Source organism: Xenopus tropicalis, chromosome 5 (assembly GCF_000004195.4).
Source record: "Xenopus tropicalis strain Nigerian chromosome 5, UCB_Xtro_10.0, whole genome shotgun sequence".
Classification (NCBI taxonomy): domain Eukaryota; kingdom Metazoa; phylum Chordata; class Amphibia; order Anura; family Pipidae; genus Xenopus; species Xenopus tropicalis.
Genome location: NC_030681.2, coordinates 111,325,501 through 111,337,805, shown reverse-complemented (window position 1 = coordinate 111,337,805; position 12,305 = coordinate 111,325,501). Strand labels below are relative to the sequence as shown.

Here is a 12,305-nt window from a genome sequence, read left to right as displayed (position 1 = left end):
TGCTCGTTTTGATGGATCAAGTGTGTTTAATTAAACCTCCAAATAAATCAATAAAGATGCATTCAAAAACCCCTTCTGAACTCTATGTTCTCTGCCAGGTTGAGAAATACAGTAATAACTGATCCAAGTCCATAATTAAGAACATTGTTGCAGATTTATTAACATTTTTTCTAACCCTTACAGAAAAAATGATTTGTATTCCCTATTAATATCTGAGGTCAGAGGAGAATAGAAGGCAGATATCTGTTTCCTGCAGTGGCTGATGACTGACATGAAAAGTGCAGATGAAATTGTTTGGCTACACTGTACAAATACAGGCTCTCTTATTTGTTAGAAAACTACTTGCATATCCGGAAGTCACTAAATGCAAATAGTGTCTTAAGGTAACACAAGAAAACAATGGGTTTGCTCCATGGCTACAGTTTCCAAGAAACATTAGTTTGTGCTGGGTAACAGAATTGCTTGCAAGTCTGTGAAACATTCAAAAGAAACTTTATGGGAAAATGGCTAGAGTCTATCCAGTTGCTGCTGGGTGTCTAATTGCATTTGGCCTCTTAAGTATTTTATCAGGAATTTTGGGATTTTTTCCAGTTTTCAGCAATAAGCCTTTATTTATTGGATGGAGTGTTCGGATTGCTTGTCCAATCTGGAATGGAGCTCTGGTAAGGAAAGTGCAATGCCTTTAACTTCAGTTAATAAATCGATTGTATTGTTATTATGATTGGGTTTTGCAATTTATAACATTTTGGTAGGCTCTTTTCCTCTCCCAGTTACCTGAGAAATTGAGGTTGCTGGCTACCTAAAAACAAAATAGGAAAATAACAATAGCTGGAATTGAGGGAAACATAGCATCCAGATCATAAAAACATACAGTAGGACTGATGAGTGTAGAAATGTATTTGTTACAAATACCCTAAAACAGTTTTACAAGGCCTTTGAGTTTTTTATTTCTATTATATTACACTATGGGCCATATGTATCCTATAAATTATATCATTATAATATATAACGGTGCTTTGTAATAATCACTAGTTAGTGATGTTGTTTATGTCACATGCCGAACTGAAACTTGTGTACTATTAAAATTAATGCACTCCCTGTTCTAAAATATGAGGATATAAGAAGTCATTTCGGAGTTCCATGCCCTGTATAAAAGAATTTGGCATTAAGCCATGTGCCTTGGTGACTTATCATACCCTTATATATTTTAATGGGGTACATTATTAACCATATGTATGTATACAGATATGGGGCCTGTTATCCAGAATGCTTGGGACCTGGATTTTTTTCCGGATAAAGAGTCTTTCCACAATTTGCATCTCCATACCTTACGTCGACTAAAAGATCATTTAAACCAGGGGTTTGGAACCTTTTTGGCTGAGAGAGCCATAAACACCACATATTTTAAAATGTAATTCCGTGAGAGCCATACAATACGTTTGGCCGCGGATGCTGCGGGGCAAGGTAGGGTGGGTCCCAAGGATGCCGGATGCGATGCGGAGGAGGGCGTGGCCTGCACTCGGCGGATAGAAGACGTGTTCTAAAGCTTAGAACACGTCTTCTATCCGCTGAGCACAGGCCATGCCCCCTGTTTTTTTTTATTAAAGATTTGGCAGTGAGCCAGATGCAGCCATCAAAAGAGCCACATCTGGCTCCCGAGCCATAGGTTCCCTACCCCTGATTTAAACCCAACTGGCTTGTTTAGCCTCCAATAAGGATTAATTATATCTTAGCTGGGATCAACTACAAGCTACCATTTTAATATTACAGAGAAAAAGGAAATCATTTTAAAAATGTTGAATTATTTTTATTAAAAGGAAGTCTATGGGAGATGACCTTCCCGTAATTCAGAGATTCCCACATCTGTATTTGTATATTTATTTAGCACAACTTATGTATGCAGCACTGTACAGCAGAACAATATATTGTTAGAACAAATAGGAGGCTTTTTACAATAATAGATACAAGTAAATACAAAGTACAGTAATAAGTACAATTGAATACAAAGTACAGTTGCATTAAAAACTGCCCAGAACTAAATGTCCAAGATATAAGATAATGGAGGTCCCTTCCTTGTAGAGCTTACAATCTAAATAGGTAGGTAACTTACAGACGCAAATAGGAGGGTATAAAGTGCTGCAGGTTACAGTGGTTGACACTGCAGTATAAAGGGCAGTTGGCCAGCCAATATGCCCTACCTGTTAACTTTAAAAGCTACATTTCCATTGTTTAACAGGAAATTTAGCATAGAGAACACAGTTTCACCCAATTCTGAAAGGTAAGCAAGGAGGCTTGGGGGCAGTATAATGGCAGCAGCGAAATTGTCACTTTGCCCAGGCCTCATATTAGGTGACTGAAGTAAAATAAATACTGCCTCTAGAGTGAGTTGGTAGAGTGGTAGACTGCCCATCTTCATAAAAGTGACTTACTTTACTTAAATCCCCCATTCAGCAAAATTTAAGACACAAATGACTACATAACCTTAAATATAAGCTGCATTAATTTGCTTGCCTATTGCCAGCTGTATCAAGCTTGTACATCCACAGGGCCGGATTTGTTTTCGGCGCGCCCCTAGGCCCCCCCCCCAATGCGCATGCACGAATGAGCGGACAACCGCTCGCCTTCCCTACATTTCTGCCGCCCTAGGCCCGGGCCTTTGTGGCCTCTCCACAAATCCGGGCCTGTACATCCACACTGACTGTTAGTGTGTAATAGAATCTTGCTCATGTTTTAAGTATACGATGACAGACAATGAAGAAGAAACACCTACATTTTATTCTCTTTATATTGCATGCTAGTAGAGGCAGCTGTACAGAAAAGGTGTTGGTCTGTGAGTTCTGCAGAGATAATAGTCACCTCCTGATACACGAGGTCTCTGTGTTTTAAAATCCTGCTAGATATGTTTAGTGCTATACTGAAGCATAGTTGGGTCCCGTCACTCTACAGCAAACATTCCATAGATTGCTAGATTGAATTATAGCCCCACACTGAGCTATAAACAGGAGCTTTAAGCATGCAGCCAGACCTCTTGCTGGGAGAGTGGCAACATCAGACAGCTCAACGTTATTTGTTCTGAAAGTTAAAGAAATATTGAAAAAACTTTACTAATCCTAGATGTGCTTCTTTGGTAATTTTTCTGTATTTGCCATAGAAAAGTGAAACTATTTATATACTGTTATTCATATATAAATCATAATCCACAGTTCTATACAACAGAAAATCAAAGCAAACAGAAACAAGCTAAGATAGAATATACCCTAGCAGTCTGGCAGTGAAATAAGGGGGTAATTTTTATTATCCTTTATTTATGTAACGTCACAGGCAAAGTTTGCTTTGGGGCAGTAACCCACCTATTGTGCTTCAGCAACCCTCCTTTCAGAACAGTACAATAGTACAATATCAAAAGTACAATATCAAAATAAAACAACCAGCAAGACAAACTGCTTATAGAAGAGGTGCAAGGTATAGAGCCTAATTTTAGGGCTCTCACCCTGCCTCAGGTGTACCTAGGATATATAGGTCCATATTGAGCCCTCTTTGTGTTTACCAATATCTGTAACATCACTGATTATGTACATGCATGACACTGAACATGGCTGCCCAGACTGGGAGCCCACTGGCATCAAGTGGCTTAGCACTCACAGGGGGCATGCTTTCCCCAACCGGAGTACAGGCTCTGTTAAGTAGATTGTAAGCTCTTTTGGGCAGGGCCCTCTTCACCTCTTGTATTGGTTATTGATTGCTTTATATGTTACTCTGTATGTCCAATGTATAAAACCCACTTATTGTACAGCGCTGCGGAATATGTTGGCGCTTTATAAATAAATGTTAATAATAATAAATAAGTAGGGATGCACTGAATCCAGGATTCGGTTTGGGATTTAGCCTGTAGCACAAGTACACTTATGATTCACGCTGACACAGGATACTTCACGCAATAACTATTTATTACAGAACATGGGGAACATTCACATCCAAGCCAGGTTGCAGAACCATCAGTTCCAAATATATCACAGGCATGCATATAGTTCAGAAGCTCAAACACATTACCAACTTGTCAAAGACCAGCTTAACCCTAGGGGAATTTCCATCCCCTTTCGGTCCTAGCAGTCCAGTACTCTCCTAGTACCCCTCTGCCCTACTCCAGATAGGCATTCTGTCTTCCTGCCAAAGGGTCTTCCCTTTGGTCCCTACACTGATTCTCATTTCCTAACTGTGGCTTAACCACAGCTCTTAAGCCCCTGCCTCCTCGTTGGGGTCCATCCTACCAATTCTGAATTGCCAGACTACCTGGAGTAGTACTAGTACTCCTTACACGAGAAACCCTTCCTGTCTAACTTCTATGCCGGAAAAGAAGAACACATTTATTACCTTGCACTGGGGAATTGCCCTTAATTGGGGAATCTTTTCCCATCCACAACAAGCCAAGATTTGGCCTTCTCAGCAGGATTCAGATTTACCCCAAATCCATGGTCCTGGGTGAAATAGATTTAAATCCTTAAAATCGTGCTACTTTGCGTCACATAAATAGGGAAGTTGGAAGTCTTTTGACACGCACACAATTCTTTTTTATCCCTTCAGATTTGGTTCGGTATTCGCACAAATTGTTTACAAAGGATTCCCAAAATAGTGGATTTGGTGCATTCCTACAATTAAGCTGCACCTCCTGTGGGGGAAGCAATTTTTTTGATGCTAGGTTCTCTTTATAGTCATGCTACTTTAAAATGGTGGACAACTGAATGTGTGCAGATTTGAATATACAGATTATTTGTTTTCAAATTAGTCTGAATCCCCAAATTCTTGTCTGTGTACTGTATCTCGAGTTCATCAGAGATGGGGTGAGGGCACTGAAAATATTGTGTTTAGCCCTTACAAATAAAATGCCTTGTACTTTTCTATAAGCAACATGTCGCCTTCTGGTTGTTCTATTTTGAGTATCAGATATACTACCGTGACTCTTGACCTGTAAATGGTGGGAGCACCTCCAACATCGGGAGACGTATGAACTTTCAACAATGAAAAGAAATGTAGACACCAGTCTTTGATGATAAGGGAATTATATATCTTTCATGTATTTTCTTTTTTACTTTTATTGAGCAATTACAGTAGAAATGGCTGGGAAAAACTAGTCTAAAAGTTATCTAGAACTATAACATTTTGACCTTTCTTTAACACAATGGTTTGACGCAATTTGTGTTCTTTTTCACTTACATACAGTTTCAATGACAGTAACTCATGATTAGAAATATTGAAAAGGTCAGAGCCGTGACATTTTGTCATGCTTTATTGCCATATTTTTACATTTAATTGAAAAAAAAAATCCTGTAGTACACTGCTAAGAACAGGCTGATTCCTTCAGGATTCTGCTAAAACCTGGTAACCCTGATCCACAGCAGTAGTGCTCAGCTCTTTGCAAATACCCAATAAGCCCAGTGTATGGATAACTCACTACAATATCTAGGTAACACAACTTTCCTGCTCAGAGGGCCAAAGAACAGGAAGCAAAGAGACCTTACTGAACATAAACCAAAGGTAGGAAGGGAACCCTGAAGTGATGCAGCAATACCGTACCTATGTAACTGTAAAGACACAGATGCATTTGCTTATCATTTGTGTATTTTTTCCATCCCTAATACTAAGGAACAATCCCTTTACACATGGGAAACAACATTTAATCTGCCAACATTAGAAACATTATACAAGTATCAAGTGTAACCTCATAATCAGAATTGTTCTCATGCGAAAGAAACAGACCCTGAGAATCAACTGGATGTAACAGATTATTTTTTTCAGAAAAATGGGAACAGTGAAAAAAACAAGTTAAAACAGCAACAAAAATAACGTTGTGTAAAAGACATCTGGCAGCAGTTTGATTCTAGCCTCCGAGACAATAGGGCTGATTCGCTAATATGCGGTAAAACGAGTGCTATTTACAGCATGCGTTAAAAATTTTATCGCGTCTAATTTTTCGCGTCTTAACACATGATTCCCGATGCTGTTTGCGTTATTTAAGTCGTGAAGACTATTTTCGTGCGGAACTTGACGCAACGTGCACTAATTAACGCAGCACGCTACTTGTCGCGCGCGCTAATTAACGAACGTGCGCTACTTATCGCTTGCACACCATATTAGCCATCCACACCATTATGTTCGTAAAACTACTTTTTTGGAAAATGACCATTTCCCTGCAAACTGGCGGCTGCATCACTCTAGGGCCAACACAGACTTGAATGAATCCCACTGCTAAGTCCTTATTGTGTTGCCAAAAGCTCATGAACTGTACTTTTCTATAATAACTGCCTGCCCCAAGTAGGTGTTAATTTTCGCATAGACTAATGCAATATTTAGCGCGTCTAAGTGTTTGTGAAGCATGCGTTAGTATCATTTCTGCGCGAGAATTAACGCAATGCAGTAAAATTAACGCATTCGGATGCGCACTATTTAACGCACACGATATGCGACTTAATGCATGCGATAATACTTAATACTTTGGCGAATTGCGCGTTTTTTCCATGTCAGTTTTACCGCAAAAAAGCATGCAATAATCGTTATCGCACTTTAGTGAATCAACCCTAATGTCTTCAGGCAACATGAGTTGATAAAATTTAAAGACAAGAAATACATAGACCAAGGATGGGTGGAGAGTACTATATGAAAAGTCTACCAAAGGTGACATATCATTTTAACAAAGTATTTTTGATAACAAAATATTAACATGTTTTTCCCATTTACAGGCACTTATTGTTGGTATTCTTACACTTCTGGCCTACAGAGAATGGACAAAAAGATCACTGGTAAATATACTTTGCTTTTCAACTTATATCCTTTGCTTTTTTATTTTTTTTAACTTATTTATTAATGACCTGGAGGTGGGGATTGTAAGTACTGTTTCTATTTTTGCTGATGATACTAAATTTTCAAAACTATAAGTTCCATGCAGGATGCTGCCACTTTGCAGAGCGATTTGATAAAACTGGAAAACTGGGCAGCAAAATGGAAAATGAGGTTCAGTGTTGAAAAATGCTAAGTTATGCACTTTGGTAGAAGTAATATAAATTCAAGTTACACACTAAATGGTAATGTGTTGTAGGGATCCTTAATGGAGAAGGATCTGGGGTTTTTTGTAGATAACAAGTTGTCTAATTCCAGGCAGTGTCATTCTGTGACTTCTAAAGCAAATAAAGTGCTGTCTTGTATAAAGGCATGAAAGGCATGAAAACATAATTTTGCCTCTTTATAGGTCCCTGGTAAGGCCTCACCTTGAGTATGCAGTGCAGTTTTGGGCTCCAGTCCTTAAGAAGGATATTAATGAGCTGGAGAGAGTGCAGAGATGTGCATTAAACTGGTAAAGGGGATGGAAGATTTAAACTATGAGGTTAGACTGTCGAGGTTGGGGTTATTTCTCTGGAAAAGAGGCGCTTGTGAGGGTACATGATTACTCTGTACAAGTACATTAGAGGGGATTATAGGCAGATAGGGGGTGTTTTTTTCCCATAAAAATGATCAGCGCACCAGAGCCCCCCTCCTTTAGATTTGAAGAATGGAACTTTCATTTAAAGCAGTGTTGAAGTTCTTTTTACAGTGAGGGCATAAACGTATATAAAACACATGTTTACTGATGTTTAATGATATAATATTTGACGTAAACCTTTTCACCAGTTTTGGCCAAGAGACAACAAATGCAAGTGCTTTTGGCACAAGACTATGCATATTTAAACTATTCATTAGTTTGTTACAAAAACTGTGCACAGTTGTGTCTACTGACGGATGAAACACTGGTGCTACTTTTACTCTGGACATGGAGGAAATACCCGAGTTCCTACAGCAGACTGTCTCAACAGATGCAACAGACAGTGCCCAAATAAACACACTAATGCCCGATGTGATGCCTTCCCCACACCAAAAATGGGAACCAGAATGTTCACCTGATTAACGAACCAACACTCGCACAATTCTGTTTGAGACTGAAATTGAGAGAAAACATTGATGATCAACATCAGATATTGCACTTTGAATGCTGCAACTGCATAAGTAAATGAGCCCTATATTTTCTCTAGCATAGCAACAAAACAGCACCAAAATATGCAAATAAATAACTAATAAATCATTTACCTAAGTACATATGAACTATGTATTACAATATATTTTTTCTCCTTAAAGAACTTTTATTAAGTATCCTTTATTTCTATTTCTGTGCAGCATTTGCCCTTTCTACTAGCCCTGCTTCCTGGTGAAATGTGGCTATGCTTATGTAGTCTACATACAGTATCAGTGCAGCTCCTTTCCTCTCAAGGCAACTTCCGTGATTTCGGGTGAAATCGCGGCGACGCGTATGCCATCCCACTGGCGATTTACATACTTGCCGGTAGGATGGTATTTCGGGGAGACTAGTTGCCCACAACAAGGCAGATTTGTCACGGGTGACTAGTCTTCCCGTCTGCCACAGCCCTAACACTTCTTATGTTCTTATTGGTAAATATTTATTCTTTCTACCCAGTAATGATAATCTTATGTCTCTTTTCAGTGGGAAGCTACATTTATCTTTACATTACTAAGTGTCATCGGAACACCAGTTCAGTTGGTACTGGCCATTGCTTCCATCCTTATTGGCCCATATTGTTACTATACCTTTGCTGGAGTTTCATCAACCAACTACATTGGATATGCAATTAAATTTCCATTTCCTTATGCCACATTTTCAAATGTATGTACAGATCCTTACTTCTATCAGTGGTACTATCTGATTCTTGAAATCATCAACTTGGTTTCGGGTGTCATCATTTTATGCTCATCTCTGGCAATAGCAATCAAGCTTGCAGCAAGGATTATGAGATCGGGAACCCTGAATGTAAGTATAACATGGATCATTGAAATTTCCATTTGATTAATTAACCAACTTCAAGAGAATATGGAGCCGTTTTCTTGAAAGCAGAGAAGTACATATATCTGTTGCCCATATTGTGTCTCCCATCATGTTCAGTGACTTTTGCTCATTTCAGGCCTTGTGATCTTAGGTTTTTATTCTTTTATTATTAGTACTGCAGACACTGGTTAGTAGTAGTATCAGGTTCAGCTTGAGAGACAGTCTCAGGAGTAGGTATAATGGTAGTTGAAGTATTAGAAGAAATGCATATGCTCACTTGTAATACATTTAGACCAAGTGAGTAGCGGGTCATCATTCAGCAACCTTGGAAGTAGTGATAGGATCCCATGAGATTAATTCCTAGATCCCCAACCATACATTTACCCTAGGGTTTGCATCTCTGAAACATGTAATAAATATTATTTTTGACACTTTAGAATGTGACTAGTAAATATTTATCCTTGTTATAAAGAAAGCAGTTTTCCATATTACATACTGCAAAATGTACAACTAAATTCATTCTACACAGAATTCATAATTCATCATAACTGATACTTTCTAAATGTTATTAAACCTCTAAGAAATTAGAAATAAATTATTTGTGTTGGTGTCCATAACCCAAAGAGTAATAGGTCAGTTTATTGTCAGAATAAAGCTAAATATTGTGATGGAAACATTACTTTACCTGCATTTCACATTGTCACAGAAGTAAAAAATGACAGATATACCCTGCCTATAGGGTACATATTGTTTAGAGCTATGGGACCTTTATTTGGCCTACCAGTTATCCATAAAGCCCAAAGTATTCTATTTTTTACTGATTTACCTTTTTTGCTGAATTAGTAAAACAAGATTGACTGTGAGATAGAGGACAAAATCATAAATTTGGGTGAAGTTCCTCCCTCATGTATGTTAACTGTCTGAACCTTGACTCAGGCAGTTTTTAATGCCATATAAGTAAAGCTCAACTTAAAGTCACGGAGTATCATTTTTCTTAGGAATAATAACTGAATGCATATCCCCAGTTTCTCAAGTTTCTCATAGAGCTTTAGTAGAATAAATATGCAGATTTGTTTTAAATTGACATATTCTATCACCATACGCAATGATTTCATTCAAGCTTACTATAAATATTGAATTCCTGCCATAGTATACTGACTCCCTCTTTATATTTACTGGAAAAAGAACGTTAATTATGTCATGTATAGTGCCGTTTAGCAAAACTGAATCATTTTTTTCTCTTGTTTCTTATAGGGACAAAAACATGTGTGGTGAAGGATTAATAAAATCACATAAAGGTGGAGGTCTGGAAACTAAACAATAACATTACTATTATGGAGCATTTGTTCAGTTTTCAGTTTGAAATAATGAACTGGGCTTCCTTAAGGAAAATTATTCATAAGTGGATATCATCATTTTAAAGATTTTAATAGTCTTGTACTGAAAATGCCATGGAAGAAGGCATCCAGTGACAATATAAATATGTTGACTTTTACCTGTTCTGACCCATTCCACTCCCCATTCTATTTTTCCCAGTTTCCAAATAAAAAAATTGCCTCGCTAGTAAATTTTGGGTGGGCAGGCAGGCTCAATATAAACTTTAAAGCCATTTTCCTTTAACTGTTTTATATGTATTGCCTTGACCTTTTCAATCCACATTTCATAATGACATCAATAAGAGTCAGAAAAAAAAAACAACTGACTGTGATGCCATGTGGTGCTTATCTTTTCTATTGCATTTCCAGCCTTCATAAGCCAGATATTCTTTATACTATTACCTACAACTGTACATTGCAAGGTGCATGACTTACTTATTTACTGGGATGCAGGTCTGGACTGAGATTTAAAATAGGCCCTGGCATTTCAAATACACAGATGCCCAAATGGCCCCCCACCAGCCCAATAAATAGTAACTGTCTGTGGGATCTTACAGCAGTCCACAGATTGCCAGTCCAGTCCTACTGAGATGTTCTCCCCAATAGCTACTAACCTTGTACCAAACAGTAACATGCTCTAAAAGATGATTATCATTTTAGACAACTGCTTGCCAGTTATGCCATGTTGTAAAGCATCAAAGGGCCATTATTTTTTGATAAGTACATAAAACTGGAATGCAATAGTCAATTGAAAAAGTTATTTTGGCACAGATTATCCCTTAGAATGTAAACAAATGTAAGAACTCTCATTAGAGTATGTGACTGGAATGAACTAACAGAGGGGAAGTTTTTCCCAATGTAATGTAAGAATCCTCATTAGAACATATGGTTGTAATGAAACAGTAACAGTTTTCCTAGCCTTAGTAACTCATGCCAACCAATCAGCACTCAGGAGTAAATATGGTAATTTGGGTACATACCCAAAGGTGTTTCATTGTCTGGTCTTCTATTGAAAAATGTAATATAATATTACATTATTATAGAGCATGATGTATTCACTTTTAAATAATTTTGAGTACATTTTGTTCTAAATATGTATCATAATATAAGGGTCTACTGAGAACAGAATCAAAAGACCAACAGAAAGACCAGACCTACAAACAGAAGGGAGGAACACAGCAGGCGAAACAACATAGTCATCCCATATGTTGCCGGAACATCTGAAAAACTTAGGCGAATTTTCAACAAACATCGCATTCCTGTGTTTTTCAAACCCAGCAACACCCTGAGACAAAAGCTGGTGCACCCGAAAGACCCAACACCCAAGCACATGAAAAGTAATGTGGTCTATGCTGTCCAGTGTAGTGAAAAGTGCTCTGACTTATACATTGGGGAGACAAAACAACCTCTCTGTAAGAGAATGGCCCAACATAGGCGGGCAAACTCCTCAGGACAAGACTCAGCGGTCTATCTACACCTCAAAGAAAAAGGTCACTCTTTTGAGGACAGTAACGTGCATATTTTGGACCGAGAGGACAGATGGTTTGAAAGAGGTGTGAAAGAGGCCATTTATGCCAACCTGGAAAAACCATCCCTGAACAGAGGAGGGGGCCTGAGACACCATTGTGATTGGATGTCTGTGACTCTACTACCATCAAGAGTTTAAATACCGGGGAATTCCCTACCAGTCATTTGAACTGAAGAAGCCACTTGGATGAGTGGTGAAACGTTTTCAAGAAAAACTCAGAAAAGTCCAGAATATTAGTCCTTTGCACATTTCCCTTTTAACAAACTACTATAGCAGGGACTAATATATTGATGTCCTCAGCAGCTGTAATAAGCCTGACAGTTTTAAATAATACCAAACCACAATTCTTTAAGAGTAGCAATTGCCCCTTACACGCAACAGACATTTTTGTAGTATACACATTCTTATTTTGCCATGATCTGTACAAAACGGGGTCAACCTCGGGGCACCTTATTCTCAAATCCAGCCCTGCCCACCCTAGGCCCAGGCCTTTGTGGACTCATCATGAATCCGGGCCTAAGGACAAGTTAAAATGTTA

The 12,305-nt window shown here is 38.3% G+C and overlaps 1 protein-coding gene across 1 annotated transcript; it reads left to right on the top strand.

Moving 5' to 3' along the window:
* The first annotated feature begins 408 nt into the window (after nt 1-408).
* tmem212 (transmembrane protein 212) lies at nt 409-10,407 on the top strand. The gene is made up of 4 exons (XM_002931569.5): nt 409-662; nt 6,735-6,794; nt 8,525-8,848; nt 10,118-10,407. Exons 1-4 carry the CDS (start codon nt 504-506, stop codon nt 10,136-10,138), a joined length of 564 nt encoding a protein of 187 aa, XP_002931615.3. The 5' UTR covers nt 409-503; the 3' UTR covers nt 10,139-10,407.
* The last annotated feature ends 1,898 nt before the right edge of the window (nt 10,408-12,305 follow it).